At 36.9% G+C, this 19,408-nt stretch overlaps 1 protein-coding gene across 9 annotated transcripts in view; it reads left to right on the top strand.

The window, feature by feature from the left end:
* Nucleotides 1-19,408, top strand: part of CNKSR2 (connector enhancer of kinase suppressor of Ras 2) — a 221,638-nt gene that overhangs the window by 58,181 nt on the left and 144,049 nt on the right. For all 9 annotated transcript variants that reach the window (XM_068687529.1, XM_068687500.1, XM_068687519.1 and 6 more), the window contains exon 4: nucleotides 5,623-5,710. In XM_068687529.1, the coding sequence (XP_068543630.1) occupies nucleotides 5,623-5,710 (88 nt within the window). The remainder of the gene's footprint in view (nucleotides 1-5,622; nucleotides 5,711-19,408) is intronic.

Raw genomic sequence — 19,408 nt, 5'->3', positions numbered from 1 at the left:
GTAGGTAAAATGTGGCCAGCTGGATTTCTTTGTCTCATTGTCTCCAGTGAATGAGCCTTGGTGATGTTTATTGTGTGACTATTTTGTAGTTTGAAGTAAAGTGGAGCCATTCGTTGGGAGAATTATGCCTGAATGTTTGCAAGCCCATAACTTCTTACTTACCAAAAATGTTACTAGTTTGAAGTCTCCTTTACAGGGGACTTAATACAGTCCTGTTAGCTGTGCTTGGTTGTTGCTTGTTCTGACAGGGTAGTCCTGGTTTGCATGTAGGATGGTGGGGGAAAACAAAAGGGGGGGGGAGGAGGAGCGGAGCTAAAGATGGGAAGAGTTCAGTGATTCACCACACAAATAAAGTACTTTCTGTTCTTCACTCATAAACCTGTGAATCTTGTTTCCTGTATATATTTCCCTATATGCTTGTTTCAGTGGTATGCCAAACCTGTCAGTAAATGCTGCCGAAGAATGCTATGGTACTTAACAATATTGTGCTACTGGAACATCCGTAAATGTTTAACTGAGCACTCATTTAAAGAATCCCTTTATTCAGTGCAAATTTTACTGCATTCATCCCTGTTTTTACATAAAACAGTTTCATTACAGTAATACATACTTTTTACATACAAGTAAGAGGTTTGTTTCATGAAGGCCTCAGAATTATGAATCCTATAAGGATTCTAGCACAAATACATATGCAATAATATTGTATATTCAGATTTTTATTTGAGCTTAATGTGTACTTTTGAAGACTGGGTTATTACTGATTTGTTTAGCTATCTCTCTAAAGATTTTGGACTTTTGTGTTTACACAAACTGCCCTGAGTATGTTTTCCCTTTTGGGGATGCTAAAGTAAGGATAATATGGGCTTTAAAACCCTCACTTTGTCTATTGTTATAAAATATCTCAGTACTACAAGCAGTGGTGAAATATGATTAACTTTTGTTTTGGGGCAATGCTTTTACTAACAGCCCATTGGGCCAGATCATAACTCTTTTCAAATGAAATATCAATTTCTGTATTTTAGAATCATTTCTCTCATATCAAATGTAAGATGAAGATAAATGAGGCTAAACTATATGAGGCCGTAAACACTGATAACCTAAAAATACCAAATGTATGCATCTTCTTCACAATATACATCTTTTAATTGTTTAGGAAGGATTTTCCCTCACATGCAGTAATTGTGAGCATGAATAACTGTTGAATAATATTGTTTCTTAATAGAAGAACAGTTACATGTGAAGGAAGTAGCTCTACTGTACTGTTGTAGCTACTTGTCTAACAGAAAACCTTCAGAGAGGCTGTATGAATTAATGTTACCTGATTGATTTTTTTTTTTTTCTTTCCAAGAGATGCTGATACTGCTGATAATTTTAATTAGGTCTCAATTCCTAAAAGGGTGTGTACATACATCCATATGTATGTGTGTTACAGACACATTGCACACACATAAATATAGTCATGTTTCAGACTTTAATATTTATCTCAAAACAACACTTTCAAAGTATGAAAGGAACCAGTAGCTCCATGTTGTTTGGCTTTAGGAAAACCTTATTTTCTGGAAACCAGTCTATAAACCAGTGTTTTGAAGTTGATTGACTGCAATGTTAAAAAAAAAAATTAAGACCGGTTGTAAGGTGGCTGGTTTTTATTATTATTTTTTTCCTCCTTTGAATTAAATATATAGAAGCTCTTCATTTCACTGGAATATGTAGTGTCTAATAAGATGCAGGTTCACACAGTGGAAAAATTAAAAGGCTCCCTAGTCTCCAGCTGCATGCATGATCACAAAACATACATGAATTTAATTATTCTTGGAACTTTTTACCCACCCACTTGTGAAAATAGTTTGCAAATGGGTTCAAATGTTGGAAAGAAGGTAGAAAAAAGGGGGAAAACAAGGGGAAAAACAAACAAACAAACAAAACACCATGCATAAGTTTGCAAAAGCATTGTCATGATTGCATAAATCTCCTTCACTTAAGATGCACAGCTAGAAAGGGTAGATGAAGAGTGGAAAGGAGAAATCAGCAGAGGTCTGGAAGAGGAAATGAATGGAAAGGGTATGTGGTCAGATAGGTGCACTGTGGAGTTCTAAGGGTGTTCCATGTGGGTGTTGCAAAGGAAAAGAATCACTGGTTTTGAAGGAAGAAATAAGGAATTCCAAGAGGAACTGAATAAAAGAGGTTCCAAGAATATGGAAATATATGTGGAAAAGATCTTGGACTGAGAGGTGAGACCATGGAATGTATAGGTCTGTGTCATAGCAGGAAGTGGGGCAACATAAGGCTTCAGCCCAAAGTTGTTTTTATTTCTTTAAAGAATGTTGAATTAGGCAATGCACATCTCAAAACTTCACAGAAACTTTGCTTCTCTGGAATCAGAGGATGAATCTGAGATTTGAAGGTCCAAGGCTGAGAAAGATTCAGCTCTGAAAGAAAATAATAGAAACTGGAAGATAATAGAAATGGTTCAGGCACGTCAAGGAAATACCTTTTAATTAGACCACTTCTCTGTACTTTTCAAGCTATTCCTATTACTTGGTATGTTTTTGGTGACTTGACAAGAAAGGTGTTGCCAAATGAGAAGATGCATGTAGGGTTTATTTGCATCTCATTTTTTTTCATCTGTTTTCAGTCAATTATTCTGTTCTGTATTAAAATTATACATTCTGCAATCAGTGGATATGTTAATGAAGAGGATTTTTTGTCAGATGATTGTTTCACAGAGTGTCTATTATGAAATCCAATTAACGATCCTATAATGATGTTTCTATTGACATTTATATTGAAACTGCTGGCATGTTGTTATACCAAGTGTTGCTGTACATTCACTGTTGAAATTGAGGCTCAGGATGTAATACCAAAATGTGTTTCCTTGGGCAGTAAATATATAGAGATGCTTTTGTCCTCGCTGCTTCCCCAGCTGCCCATTGCAGTAGTCCATGTGTGTGGAGATGGCCTCCAGTGAAATGGGCTGAACTGGGGAGGAGGAGAAAAGGGAATTTCAGTTTTAGTGGTCCAGTTTGTAACAGCACCTTCATGGAGGCACTGGCAGAAACTGTGATGTGAGGGAATCAGTTTATAAGCTACAGAGGAGGTAGCTTGAGCACCCTTTACATTTTCTTCAGGAAACATCTTCTTATCCTTCCAAGTAATGAAGCACTTCTCAAAATATCAGATATTCCTTATTGATTTTTACGAGTCTTCTCCCTCTTGTTGCCACCCATGCTGCCTGCTTCCCATGCTGTTTTCAGTAAATCTTCACAGTGTAAACAGTAAAAGAGTAATGTCTCAGTCCCTTTGCCTGTTCTTAATGTCAACAAAGTTTATTTGGGGCATTTCTAACGTTCTTCACTAAGAGCAATGATGGTAAAAATGTCATTATTTTCCCCGTGAACCGTGAAACCAAAATAAATTGTGAAAGTATGAGAGAAGATCATGCAGTATTAGAAGCCAAAGCCTACCATGCGATTTTGTTTAGAGAAATGCTGGAGGCTTTGAAATGTCAAATAGATTCCAGTTGTGTAATTTGAGGATCAAATTGTATTAACATCCATACTTAAAGTAAAAGAATACCATTTGCTGGCTTGATTTCATTCATTTTAAATAGAAATTAGTTCATAAATGAACATGACCTTTTAAAATAAAGGTTTCAGGTAGATTTCAGAACCTCAACAGTCATAATTTTAAAAGAGTAATAACAATATTTTTGTACATTGTGGCTAATGTACTATTTTTTTAAACACACTAGCTGTTAATAACCAGGTAGTTGAGCTGACTTTTATCCTTTAATATGCTCACACATCCCCTGAACTTTGCTAATACTGTATGCGTATGTCTGCAGGTAGGTCTACTATAGTTTGTATACATAGTGCAATTGCTGTACACAGCATAAAACTTAAACTGTGATTTTTGATTATAGCTTTTGTCAGGCTCCTTTAGAACTTACCAATGTGCTATCTACTAAGTCCTCACTGTCTACTTGTTTCTGCACTTCTTAAACTCCGCCTTGCTTCCAATTTCTGTAGTTTTATTTTATAATTCCCTGGAAGACACAGGCAGAAAAATATGTTTTCATTGTATGATGTATTACATCAAATTAAAGCTGCTAGATTTGAGAATGCACTTCACAATTCATGTCTTCTCGTGAACCATCACGACTGGATTGAGAATACTGGAGAAGAAGGAGGGCATTAGAAGAATACAGAGAAGTCCACATGAGCATATTAATAGATGGTTCCAAATCTACCTATACTGAAATTTCACTAATTCTGCATGCAGAAAAGAATTTTAGAAACCTATTAAGATTCAGTAAAACTATATTTGTTGTTATCATTTGGACATGCGTATAGCAGAGTTCTTTGTACTGACCACTTGTCTTTAGGCTTAGATGAGGAAGGTACAATATCAAGTGCAAAAATTTACAGGTGTATACAAATATATGCTCCAAGATTTGATGGCAGTTGGGGGAGGAATGAGCGACCCAGCTTAATTTAAATCCACTACTCTTAAAACTGTATAGAGATCTTAGCACATTGCATGATATGTTAGGGTTTTTTTAGATGTTGTAACCCTTGCAGTGATTTGCCAACTTTTTTGGTGTAAATGTTTGAAGCAAGTATATTAGGGAGAAATGGCATATTTGTGATGCTAATAATGTCCATAAAAACCTCATTTGCAATACTGATGAACAAAAAATCTTTGCTGATCCTGAAGAAAATATGCCAAATGTTTGGCTACTTCTTGAATATAGAAAATAGACCATTTTGAATTTATACTTTGATAGATTTGTAAAACAGAAATCAGATGACTGACACCCTCACTAACCAAATACGTGTATGTTTTAGCAGTGCCTCTAGATAACAAGCAAGCTTCTAGTTAGCCAAGCATTTAAAGCCTTCTGACAGGTTTTAAGGTGTAGGATGTATGTAGGTGACTTCTTTAATTGCTGGATTATACTTTTCATCCCACTAATTACTTCTGACTGTAGCACAATGTGGGGAGATGTTAGGTTGTGCCTCTAGCTTACCCTTTGCATCTGTTTCTGAATATTTATCCATCCCTGATTCTAAACGCCATTCTTCCCATTGGATAAAGTTTTTACTTCTTCTAAGTTTCTCCAATAATTTTACCAGATATTAGATCAGGTCCCAGGAATTCCAGTGAATCAGGCAAATGCTCTTCTAATGTGGCTCGCAGCTGGACACCATACTTAACACAGGTGGAAGGGGTACATTTGTAAGGATGTTCTCAATTCCAAAGGAAAAGTTGTGGGGGTTTTTTGTTTGTTTGTTTGTTTTTCTTTTTCTGGGAGAGGAAAAGTAGTCCCTAAATAAACTGGAAGACTGTGAGAAATAATACTTCAATAAATGGAACTGCCTAAAGAAGAACTTAAACATATGAAACCAAGGAGAGTTGAACATTTTCCATGGATACATACCCTATGTTTTACAATGTTAATAGTAGATTTTAGATACTCTCTGTGCTTTTAATATCACTAGTGAAGAAAAACGTTTTAAAAAGCCCTATGCGTATTAAGTGCATTGTGAACCAATAAAGCAAGTGGATATATGCCAGTGCTGTTCAACACTTTTTTCTTTTTCATTTTTTTCTATTTTTTAGATCACCTTTTGCTGCTGTGACAGATTACTCAGTAACAAGAAATAATGTCATACAGCTCTGTCTGGAACTAACGACAATCGTACAACAGGTATGAGACAATCTACCTAGCAATTTGTTTTTTCCTAAGAGTAAGTGGCCATTACCTTGTTCACACTGTTTTGCGTTACTCTCTGTCTATATCATTGACAAATTAAGGGAACAGTAGTGCTTAGTCAAGGCTTTATAAAAGTCCCGCTTCCTAGTTTTATAATAGTAGTTGGTCTATGCTGTACATATGTTTCTGCATATCTCAGTAGAGGAATCCATCTTGGTTTCTCTAGTTGAATAACATCACTATAAATTTGTGAAATCTACTTGATAATTTGCATATCCAATTTCATATATTTTGTCTTTGAATTAACTCTTTGGTTCAAAAGGTGTGTATATATTGGAGCTTTGTCATATGTTCTAAACAGCAGTAAAGATGACACGTCCCCATGAGGCTAGAATACTTTGTTTTGGTGTGTCCTACCTGCAAGAAATTCAAAAGTAAACACTGAGAAGCACTTGCTTAATGGGCTTCATTTTGGAGTGCAATTTAGAGAACCTTTCTCACTGTTTTGTTTCTTCTCTGTAAAGTGGTTTGGATCTGTCCCTATCCTTGTCTGTTGGAAAGTGAAAAGTCTTTTGCTGCAAATTCAAACTGATGTTGATAACACAGAATCATTTAGGTCAGAAAATATCTCTAAGATCATCAGGACCAACCATTAAGCTAGCACTGCCAAGTCTACCACTAAACCGTGTCCCTAAGCACATCTACATTTTGTTTTAATACCTTTAGGAATGGTGAGCCAACTGCTTCCCTGGGCAGCCTGTTCCAATGCCTCACGACCCTTTCAATGAAGGAATTTTTCCTAATCCAACCTGAACCTGCTCTGGCACAACTCAAGTTCATCTTGTCTTATCGCTTGTTGCTTGGCAGAACAGACTGACCCCTGACCCCACTACAACCTCCTTAGAGGTAGTTGTGTAGAGCAATTGCTCCAAGCCTCCTTTTCTCTAGGCTTAGTAACCTCAGCTCCCTCAGTGAATCCTCATAAGACTTTTCTCTAGATCATTCACTGTATAGTAGAAATAACCCAGGAAGTTAACATAGTTCTATTCTGTTGAACATCATCCTGTGCCCTGGTGCAAGCCTTTCTGAGGTTACTATTCATCTGTCTACCACTGATAACTGTGAAAGGACATAGCACCCTGATGAAGAAGGGCATATATCATCACTTGACCATTTTTTTGGTCTTCCATTTTCAGCAGAATCAGAAATGTTTATTGGCACCAAATCCTTCGGCTTCAGCTGAGGTTGTGCAGCAGCCTGTTGGCTTCATATTCCTTTCCTCTAGAAAAAGGTCAGGAAAATTTCTTCTGTGCTGGCTGTTGCAGGGCCAGGTCACAGCCATCTGTTGTGAGATGCTGGCCCTCCTCAGTGTGTGTGCCTGCTCGCTTTGGGCTGCAGTCTGGTGCTGAGGCAGGCAGTGCTCTAGGGGAAGAGGAGATACATGTGGTGTAGTTCCCATCATGGAGAGGGATGAGGCTCCAGAGAAGGTTGTCTGTCATGGTGGTTCAGCAAACACAGAGGGAATATGTTGCTGCCAACACGGAGAATTTTGAGGGAGTATTCACAAATGAGAAGGTGGAACAGATTAAAGGGAAGAGGGTAGGCAATGTAGGAGAGCTGGGGGGATTTTTTTTTTGTAGATTTCAGAAGTACCAGTCTACCTTGACTGAATTGAGCAATGCTACATTTTTCCTATGGTCCCTTGGCATGACTTTGTTTGATGATGCTCTCCCTTTTGTAAAAGAACTGCATTTTTCTCTGATGCTTTCATAAATGCATACAGTACCAAAGATTAATTGGGTTTGCGTTCTTCCTGAGTTAGAAAAGAGCAATATTGATAGTTCTGCATGTTCAAGTATTGGAAACAAAAGTTTCTCACTTGCAGAGAGGAAAAAAAAAAAAAAAAAAAAGAAAAACTTATTCCTGTTCATTATTTTTCTTCTTCGTTATTATTGTTTTTATTTTGGTGTGGAAATGGAGCATGGGATGTTCCCTCCCCATGGGCTACACAGTAAGGGTGCATTTTTGCCACCTAGGGCCATCCTGCACTCCGTGCCACACTTCTTGCCTTCACTCTGCCTCAGACTGCACAGAGGTGTCAGCTGTAGTGGCTGTGGAAGAAGAGCACAGACCTGTGGTTTTGTGGCAGGCTTTTGTGCAACTGTGTCTTAATCTGTTGTCCCATGGTGTGTTGTGCCCTTGTTTGGCTGTGAAAAGGGGTTGGTACCTCAGGAAAAAGAAGCACGCAGGACCTCCCTTCTCCTTGACCAAGCAGCTCATTTTTCATTGATGTAGCAGTGAGTTGCTGTCTAACTTTCTAAGTGTGGGGGGGAAAGAGGCACCTGATCCATTTTCATGTGTCCACTATTAATAAAAAGGTGGGTAAAATATCAACTACTGCAGTATTTCCCAGGAAGTAGATCAATATCAGATCACTTTCTTCTGGATTCATCCTTATTCATGGTACTACTAATTTCCTATGGTCTTAGCTCAACTATTTTAAAGATTTTTCAGTGTGCAGTGAAATAGACCAAACATTACTTTTAATACTTTAAAAAAAAAAAAAAGTATTTTCGCCAAAACTGACATGATTTCCCAACCAGGAAGCAGTTCAGCATATGAATCCATACTTTGAAGTCAGAAGGAGCATTTATGTGCCCCAGTGTAAGCACACTCTGGAACTGAACTGGGCTGTAGTCAGAAGAATGATAATGAAAAATTCCATTACTAGTCCCAAACACATGTGGATTGATCTCTGCTTAAAACAAATGCATTCCTGTACAGCATTTCAAAATGGCTTCACTGGGCTTTTATTTTATATGATCACTGAACACACTGAAAATCCCCATTGTGCTTTCTAAAGTCTGTAAATTGAATGTTTCAGTATCACCTTATCAAGTGTTTTTTGCTGTCTTAGAACCCGTTTTATTTTGTATGTGAAGTATCTCATAGTACTTCACTACCTTATAGTAATGTAGTTTATTTTTTTTTCAGTTTACGAAAGACCTGCAAAAGGCAACATTGCAATTTTTTTTTAACACTAGTTAACAGATGATGTAAAGCCTAATGGTGTATTAAGAAAAAACATACAGTTAGTACATTTTCTTATAAATTTGACTTTTTTTCAAGTCATTCATACAATATAAAAATAGAACTCTAGTATTCACTTCAGTAGCTGAGTACTGGGAAGATTCAGAACTGATTTTTATGTTGTTTATGCGCAGCCAACATTCAGAAGTTTTAACCAAAAATGATTCCTTAGTCAAGAGATGGGAACAAAGCTAAAAATTAGGCTGACTTGCTTGTATTATTTTGCATGCTTTAAGGCTAATTGTTAGTATTTCTCCATTGGATGAAGGTGATTTGTTCTGTCCCCTCCCATCAGCACTAAATGGATAATGAAGGAAAAAAGGCAGAAATACTGTTCTGTTCTCTCATCTAAGTATGAAGTCTAAGAAAATCTATTGAGTGTCTTTGCTTTAACCTTTAAATAATTAGAGAAGTTGGATTTATAATACCTGCTTGGAGACCGACTTTGGAATAAAAAGCAAAATGGCACATACTTGGGTTTAACCATTTCATTTTCTCTGTGCAATGCACATTGCCCAGGACCCAACTGACAGGCCAGTGTGCAATGGATATTTGCCTTTGGAAACAGATCCCTCAAAGCTCTGCAAGTTATTATCATAACCTGTTTTGCAGTCACACTAATCATATGCTTCTATGCATCTGCTTTATTTTGGTTTAAGGTTTTCTCCCCTCCTGCCCCACCCCTTAGGACTGTAGGATATTGTTTCATAGGCACTTCCTGCAGGTTTTCAACCTTCATACCATCCTCCTTGCTGATGGTTTATTTAATTCAGAGTTTACATTCTTGTTTTATTTTTATAACCAACTCTTTTCCTTGCAGCAGAACACTGGGGAAGAAAGAAAAAAAAAAAAGCCCATGAGACTATCATGGTATTTTCTACCATCCCTTTGCACTCTCTCCCTTTCTTCCCTATGCCTAGCTGTCTATTCAGAGCATCCCCGTAGGAACTGAAGGGTGTGCTGTACTCAGTTTATACTGCAACAAGTAAAAGAGCCTGTTTTTTTCTTGATAGTAAAAGATTAAAGGGATAAGAGCATACAGGTGAGTATACACATACATGTAAGGAAGGACATAAGTGACCACTTGTCTTGTCTTCTATGTAAGTCAGATTGCTATTGATGGTTAGGCAGGGAGTCCAAAGCTAACTGTAAGAAGCAGGTTTATTTATTTGTTTTAAGCAATCTGTAGGCAGCTTTTACTGTAATTTTAATGCTCTTATTCCTCAGGAATCCATTGGAATTTCACTTTAAAAAAAAAAAAAAAGCTTTCTTCTTTGGGATTAAAATTCTGGTAATTTTGGGAATATCTGAGAAGAATAACTTTGTTTTGTAAGTTATCAGGCATTTAAAGAAAATATTACTGCCAAACACCATATTTCCTATTATTGCTGTACAGTAGCAGTCATGAGTTTTTTCACTTTCCTTTATCAGCTTTCACAATGATTTGCTGTGTTTATCTAGTTTTAAGACCATTGGTGTTTGTCTCCCAGCTTTCATGTTTTGTAGGATTTACTTAGCAAGATGTTCTAGTTCAAGCGTAGCTGTAGGCCTATAAACCCTAATTTTCAAGAGCTTCACTGCAATTACTTCTCTGCCTAAATACTTTTTTTATGAAAAGAGCCTGGCTCTGTCCTTTTGTACTCTCCCTTCGGGTATTTATAGACCTTCAGGTCCTTTACTGCAGGGCTGCTTTCCAGCCTGGTGCTCCTCTCCCCCCGCCCCGCCCCAGCACATACTGGTGCCTGAGGTTGTTCCTCCCTAGGTGCAGGTCTTTGCACTTCTTGTTGAACTTCATGAGATTCTTGTTAGCCCACCTCTCCAGCCTGTCCAGGTCCCTCTGGTTGGCTGTGTGGCTCTCTCAGCCACTCCTCCCAGTTTTGTGCTATCCACAAATTTAATGGACGGTACACTCTACCCAGTCATCTGGATTATCTGTCATCTGCAGATATTCTACAGGGCTGGAATCACTGTTGACCCCTGGAATACTCTGCTTGTTTCTGGTCTCCAGCAAGACTTTGTGCCACTGACCACTATCCTCTGCAGACAATCATTCAGGCAGTTTTTGATCCACCTCACTGTCTGCTCATCCAGCCTACATTTCAACAGCTTCTTTATGAGGATCTTTTTGCGGACAGTGTCAAAGACCTTACCTGTTCAGGAAGACAATATCTGCTGCTCCTCTCTCTTATTGATCAGGATGGTGATTTCATTACTTGGCAGTCAGGGACCTGGATTGTCCCAGGGTTGTTCCAGGATATACTTCTGACTTCATCTGTCCCACGGCAATATTTTGTGGTAAATTCAGATTTCAGATAACATGGAGCGAGAATTTGAGTGATGCAGTTTGGAAAGTGGTGGCCAGAGTGACCGATAGCTAGGAAAGACCAAGACAGCCATCAACAAAAACTTGTACCTATAGGCCCCTAGGACTTTGAGCTAAAAGCCCTAACATAGAGCACAGACAAAAGTGCCCTGTTCACTGACTCAGCCAAATGATTTTGAGCTTATTCAACATCTAAAGATGTCTGCGATCCTAAAATGTACGTGTCCATGTACTCCTTGCCCCAGTGGAGTCACTTCCTGTGCTAGGGGGTAATCCGTGTTAGGCTTCTAACCATTGTTATTTTTCAGATGAAAGGTAATGAAAATGATCATAAATGATTTCTTGAGTTATGAAGTATTTATCTATGTCATTACATCTTTTATGATCAAATGGCTGTAACTTACATGTTTAATGTTTCAAATACTAAGCCATGCTGAGGAAATGCAGGCTTATTTTTGCATCTGAAGGTTAAAAAGGGAATTTACTGTTTAGGCCCTCACTTCCCTGAATCATAGAGATATTATTCTATTAAATTTGTTAGCACAATACCAAATATGTGAATTGTGAAGAATAATTAATATAATTGCTAGTAGTAATATTGTTACAAAGTATCACTCTTCTATTTTCTATTACAATTTCTCAGTTTGTTTTTTTTTGAAGTCCTAGTTATTAAGGACTTTAAGGACTTGCTAAATATAGCTTTAAAACTTCAAATTTAAGGTCATACTAAGTAGCTAATTACCTCAGGTATCTTTACCTAATAAATGGTTTTCAGTAGTTTAGTGGCATGAATGTTTGAGTGGTTCCTCATTAAAGCTGCTTTTCATTCCAGATTGTTGGGATTTTCAAAGCAAGAGGTGTTTAATGGAAACAAATTTGTGCATCAAAATGTATATTTTTTAATTTAAAATTTTGAAGACCTTCCTTCTGCCCCAGCGTTATCATATACCTGTGCTTGCAGCATTTATTAGTCTCTTTATTAGTCTACTACTTGTAATTCTCGCTGTTCCCACCCCTTTTTTATGTGAACGTATAAAGTTAAATGTTAACTAGATGTGAAAGAAATTATTGGAAATAAGAAACTGTTTTTCTTTACTAGAAGTTATCAAAGCAATTATCAAATTATCAAAAGCAGTTATCAAATCAATTTATGCTCTTTAGCAATGTTTTCCTTTTTTTCGCAGTAGAGTAGATTATTTCTCCATAGTACACTTTTATTGAAAATTTCATATATAGCAATGTAATGTAAAAACTGCTTAATGTGCACGGATGCCCTTTTCTGATTACGGTAGCTTTTCTGTTATTTTCCTGTACCATTTTTTTTTTCCTTGAAGTATCTTACTTGTAGAGATACGGTTGTCTTTTGATTTAATTTTTGGGGTAATTTTTGGAATAGTATTAGGCATGGAGTACCTCAAATGATAAAACATTAATAACAGTCTAGATGTATGTGAGCTGCTACCAGAAATAACTTGATGCCTCATTAATTGTTATTGAGATATACGCTGTAAAGAGTAATTTTTTACTTAAACTTGAGAAGTCCATGATGTGGCATTTTTAAAATAGCTTATGAAGTCACTCCATGTTTTAAAAACCCACCCTGAAAAGTCCTGTGAATTTGTTGCCTTTGTTTTCTTCTCCATTATTGGAGAAAGTAATTTCTTTTCACCATAGTTGGAGGGGGATTAAAAAAAAAAAAAAAAAAAAAAAAAGATTGCTGAGTACATAAGAAGTTACCAGAAAGCAAAAATGGGCTGGTGTTGGTTTGTTGTTGTTGGAGCTTTGGTTTGGTTTGTTTTTCTTTAAGATGTTTTTCTTCCAGATTAATGATTGACAGCCTCTCACAATGGGGAAAATGAAATACAAAGCAGAATAATTTGAACGGAAAAAAGAGTACACTTTTTGATTCAATATATAATGGTAAACCAATGCAGCTGTTGGGTTTTTCTAAGAAATGGAACCTGAGTGGGTCAAGGTGATGGTGAAAGAGTGTCAGGGACAGCTTAGTTTAATTCACACACTGAATGGAAAATAATTATAGGAAGTAGCAGAAAGTCCATGGAAACTGAGACCAAGTGTAGGCAGAGGGGAAAAATGTGTTTCATACATTTCCTTTAAATAAAACATGTATTCTTTTCTTAGACTGGTTTATATGGGCACTGTGTCAGTGCTTGTTCAGGGGCATCATGATTTCCATTTGACTAGAGACAGACAGTGGATATGCCACACTTTTGTAATTCTTTATAAATGTTAAATTTAATCATTAATATAATCTTAACCCATCATCATTAATCATTATCAGCAGAAGTTAAAAATGAGACTCTGCATTTCTTTTACATAAGAAATTCAGATTTCCCTTTCTAGAGTCAGTGTAGTCAGTATAATCAGGTGCAGTGAAGCAGGATTTCACTTCAGTGTGGTGAATTACAGAAATTGTGTGTTGCTAGGTAGCTAGTGGAAGCTTTGATCATGAGAAAGTGTAGGGTCAAGCGTTATTGCAATTGTGTTTGATAAACAGGATTTCTTTTTAATGACAATGCAGAAGGAAAAACAGAAGGTAAAAACTAAGAGGTTACTTACCTCCAAATGATATTAGAGGTAACTTTGGAAACTTAAGAACTGCACAACACCTTGCACTACAAACTACATTTTGCATGTCAGTAATAAAAGATTGTGAATGCCTGACAGTATTTATTATGGGTTAGAAGTGTGGAAAAAGGTGTACTTTATTGTTTCTTTTTCCCTTTAAATGAAATATTTTTACTTCATTTCCAGCCTCTCATCTGTTGATACTTTCAGTGGATTAGTTTTTTTTTTTTTATCTGCTGCATGTCTCTGCATAGAAAAATTATCTGAAGTATTGAAATTCAGTTTAGATTGTGTAAGCACTTGGAATCTAGCAAGATATCTGAGCAAGTATTGATGTGCTTTTAGCCAATGCTGAAATACTTGCTGGGGTTTCTAACGAAATAGTGCACCATCTCATTTTAGAAAGAGTGTATTGGAAGAAGTGTGACTCTCTGTATGCAAATTAAGAACTAATATGTGACCAGATCCCAAAGGAAAGCAAAACGATGTCTTTCACACAAAGGAGGGTAGAAATAATTGGAAATGGAAAATGACTTCAGAAAGAAGAAAAGAGCTTAGTGCCCACATTGCATCTCTATTGATCCAGAGAGCAATTTTTCCCAGTAGTTGCTTGATCTGTGGGTGATTCATGTAAGTTATGTTAAATTTTTACATGAAGCATTCTGTTACTATGGTGATAGGTGCCACTCCACGCAAATTGTTTAAATAATATTAAGGCAATTCTTTGTACTCAATAAGCTGGATAATTGCTATTAGTTTGTACACAAGGGTTGTGAACTTAAAAAGTAAAATAAAATAAAAAATTATGGTTTCATTAAATGATCATGGAAAGGCTCTAGGTTTTTAGACGTATTTGTGTAGGTTGCATAGGAAATGTCTTTTTGTGTAGCATTTATTTAATAGCTTGCATTATATTTTTTACAATAGGGATATTTTTCTCTTCCTTTAGTATCTTAAATGGCGTGTGTTCACCATTCTGTTTTCTCCCATCTCCGTCGTTTCTTACGTATGTTTCCGATGGGGGAGGACAGAGTGGGTTGCTGCAGATACAGATGAGTTCTGGCTTAAAAGTGGAGGGGCAGGGAATAATAACAGAGTGAGGATGCTATAGACCCAGAATCAAGAAACTGCAGGAACTGAATAATTGTAGCATAAGTGAAAAAGAAAAAATATTTCTGAACGGCAGTGGGAAGAAAATCGACAGGATTTGTGTGGGAAGTGAAGAGTAGTTGGAAATGGCACCCAGGTTGTGAGCTTGTGGGACATAAGGTGGTGGAGTTGTTGACAGAGATAGGGAAAGAAGGGGGAAGTGGGGAGGGTTTGGGAAGAAACGTGATTTCAGCTTTTCAGCATACTGTGTTAGGGCTGGTGGCAAATATCCAGGAGGAGACTAAACTGTGAATGCGAACAGAAGGGACGAGAGATCTGTGACTCATCTGCACAGAGATGATAATTAAAGCAGCATGATTTCAGGAGGCTGCTGAGCAATAAGGAAGAGGTTGCAGAAGAGGGGAGAGCTGAGGATAGAGCTTCCAGGGACTGTGGCAGTCTGGAGGAGGAACAGCCACAATGGGAGACTTCTTTGGAGCAACTCAGTGGGAAGAAACTCAAAGAAAGCATATATGCTAGGAAGTCCACTTATAAATAAAATACAGATTTTTAACAATGACTGTGTAACTTTAAAAATTAATTTTGTATGGCAGCAGCCAAGGACAACCTATGCAAATGCGGGATTCTTGCATAGCTTAAGAGCTTTCTATTGCATTTAGGTAGTGCAACAAGGGAAAGGTATCTTCCTTTCCTCTGCAGCCCTGTCTTTATTCCAGACATTTATAATTGCCAGTGTCCCAAAGTCCACATCTTTTTCATACAAATCCCTGCTAGACCTCTTAAAATCAAAGATGCGGTAAGGCATCACACTAGGAAAGCTCTAACTGTGTCATGTTCCTAATTCTTTGCCTGTTGGCAGAGGAGAATGTTATTTGCTTGCCAGCTTGGGGGTATTTAAAAGTTTTATATTCTTGGTTTTTTTTTTGGTTGTTTTTTTTTTTTTTTTATGTGGAGAAAGGTTTGGAGGGAAAGGTTTTGAATAGATCTGTATATCTGCCAATTTGTATTTTCTTATGACCATAATTACTCAGACATACCTGTAAATCACATATCAGGAGTTCTCTAATATCCTTCAGTTTCTAATCATCTTGCTCACAACACACAGCGACATTTTGCCGTATAGCCTGTGCTATATTGATCAAGTTTACTGTTTCAAAGCTGGCATTGCTTAATCCTACAATCAGCTGTATTAGATATATTGTCCATGCATTTTCTACCTTAAGTAGCAAAAAAAAGTAACTTGATTACATCTACCTTATCCCTGCATCAATTTCAAAATTAGGTACTAATGTCTGAGCCTAAGAAAAGTGATGAAGGGTAATAATAAATAAATCTACTATGAAAATTGTGAAGCTTTTTTGTCTTCATGTGTTGGCAGAGCTTTACACTTTGTCATCATTAAGAACTTTTGTGAGAACCTCCAGTGAAGATTCCAGAAAACCTCACTCTTGTGTGGCTCTCTTGCCATAGCTGAACTGGGCAGAATTCAAACAAAATGAGCCTTCCTCAAGCCAATGACATAAATTTTCTGGAGCTGGGGATACTTGAAGAGACTTAAAGAGGGCTTCTTGAAGACAGAACAACTTATTTTTGAAGGTGTTGGGTGGGGGGAGGGCTGAAGAGCCTGGGAGTTCTGATATGAGCATTCTCCAGTTAATTATTTTTTATTGTTGCTAAGTAGCAGGGCTGACAGACCATCCATTTGACATAGACTGGTATTAAAGGATTCAGTTACAGTTGTAATCAATTTGAGAAGCAAAGGGATTTAGAGGGTGGCTTGGCTTACTTCCAGCCAATGGCTGCACTGCTCAAAGAAGGTTTTATACCAAAGGTTTGGCAATGCATGAGAGTCTGAACCCTCTTTTAGCAATCATGTAATTCATTATTTTTGTTACAAATAGAGAACTGGAGTTACATACTTTAGAACATTTTGCGTGACTTCAAAATAATAGTGATAGCAATTCTATCAGACATCTGTTTTTAAGCAGTACATAAAATCTAGCTGTTGCCCTCTTAAAACTAGACATAGAAGATGTGGAGAATTGCTCATGAAAGATGCATTTCCCAAGCGATTTCACCACCATTTTAAAGATTACGTTCCTAATCTTGCCTCTATTTTATCAACAAAAGACTGGTTAAAAAGTGCAATGCAAGCACATGAGCACACACAGACACGCACACACAGACACACACACACACAATTGTCTTCATGTAGATTCAGTTGGATTGCAGAGAAAAACACGTGAAAAAACAGTGAAGAAACTCTGCCAGAAGCAGCTCAAAAGCTCCCTGGAGAATGAATGCTCTCATGAGAAGTCCTTGTTTTTCACTGGTTTCTACAGTTGACTCCACCTCTGTAGCACCACACAGCTTCTTTTGATCAATGCTACAATAGTATGAATTCACAAAGGATGTGTTTGGGCTAACATGTTACCTGAGAATCAGGAGGTTTGTTTTTTGTCCTTGGCAAGAATGTAACCTGCTGATGTACCAACCCTACCTAGGAACTTTCTCTGCCGTGGAGGAAAAAAATAAATCAGGATGACTAAATACATGAACAACCAAGACATTCTTCTGGGCAACAGTGAAATACAATGAAACAACAACAACAACATAGTGAAAGAAGTCCTTGCTTTCTCTTGAGCACTCTCATCTACAGATTACTAGGAATGCTGAGCTGTGGCTGAGTTGTTGCTGGAAGAATCAACAAACATTTTTTCTGCAATTCTCCATTTTCTTATTACTTGAATATTTGCATGTATATTATATTTTCTGAACTAGTATATCTTTATTCTCAAACTAAGTTGTGGGGTTAAGAGGAACTTGAGGCTTCCAAAAAGAATACAGTACTGTAGATGCCCAGAATGTGGCCAAACCAATAATAATAATAGTAGTAATAAGAGGAATGATGGCGGTTTCTGGATGGTATTTTGCAATTGCCCTGGGAAGTGTTTGACAGGTAATTGCAATAGATACTTTGACAGGCTGCTGACTCAGATGTGTAATCCACATGATATATATGCAAAAATAGAAGTGTTTTCTGCTGAATATTATCCTATAGTTATAGTACCGGAGAACTGGATGCTCTTTTTCTTTTTCCCCTATAGGATCTGTGATCATTATGTTGATTTGGCATGTCTTCTAGACCTCAATATTTCACATTTTGAGTTGAGATTTAATCAACTTGGGTGGAAAGAAAAGAACCAAAGCATAAGGAAAGTGTTGGTGTAATTAGCTGACCCAATTCCCCACTTCTGTGACATACTAAAATAGAGGTTTAGAAATACAGTAATAAGAAAATAAGAAATACAGTAATAAGTAAATAAGAGGAGAAGAAAAGAAATTAGAAAAACAAAGCAGCGTAAGCATTGCTTTTGAAAATAAAAATCTACAAATATTTGTATTTTATATATGTTACTTCAAGGGTGAATTGTTCTAGCAAAGTGGGGGAACAGGGTGACTTTGGCAGCATTGTCACCAGTCAGTGCTGTTGAATTCAGTAGATCTAATTCTAAGTGTATTCAATAATTCTTACTAAGGGGAATTATGACAGGATATTTGCAGATAAAATTTTTAATTTTTATAGAAACAACACAGAATTATGCTTATGAATCTGACTTCTGGAAGAAACACACTATAAATAATGCATTTCAGTTGGAGTGTAACGTCAGTCTTGCTAGTCTTACAACTAGATTTTAAAATTATACTTTTTTTTTTTTCTGAAAGTACAGGAGACCTCTCTCCTTGATTACTGAGGTTTATTCTTGCTCTTTTTAACTTCTCCTACTACATTTTTTTTTCTTTCTCTTCTAATTTTGGACTTTATTCTTCCCTTTTTATTAAGATCTTAGCTTAGTCCCATCTGCCTCTACAAAGGAAAGGACCAAAAGGACCTTTTGCCTGTTTTAATACACGAGGTAGAGCTGCAAATAGTGACCAAGAAAAGCTGATGTTAGTAGTGAAGTTGTGCCACTGTATTGCCCTTTTAGTTCTCTTTCTTTGTGGACAGTACTGTCTCATGTTTGTCTCTGAAACTACCGTTGGCCAATATTTGACTACATCTTTAGAAAATATAAATTAACACAGAGTTTGGAGTACAAGAAAAAGAACTGCATTTATTGCTTTATTAGCAACCTGCTCTATTAACATTTTAGGAAACAATATACATTGAGAATACAACCAAAAGCTGACTGAGCTCAGGTTTTGGTCAGTTGGGTATATAGAGATAAATACCCTGGCTTTTTTTTTTTTTTTTAATTTGTTGGTGAATATTCAGGTGAAGTTCAGACAACAAACAGATAAAAGCAGAACTCTTCTTAACGATATATGCATATTTCAGTTCGGGGTAATCATAGTATTCTTTCGCTAAATGAATAGCCAATTTTTATCTTGTGTTGGAGGAAAGCTTGGTTGCAGGTTTTTTGCATATTTCCTGGTTTCCTGAAGCAGAAAAATAGTTGAAGTTAGATTTGTGTATTATCTGTTTCTTACCTTAATTGTAATGTCTTGGTACTGTGGGTAAACAGATACTTAAGATTTTTCAGAAGTAAGATGTATGTTTGTAGTCTAGGTATGGAAGG

This window comes from Anas acuta, chromosome 1 (genome assembly GCF_963932015.1).
Source record: "Anas acuta chromosome 1, bAnaAcu1.1, whole genome shotgun sequence".
NCBI classification, from domain to species: domain Eukaryota; kingdom Metazoa; phylum Chordata; class Aves; order Anseriformes; family Anatidae; genus Anas; species Anas acuta.
The sequence above is the reverse complement of the archived record's forward strand: the minus strand, read 5'-3'. Positions and strand labels throughout refer to the sequence as shown.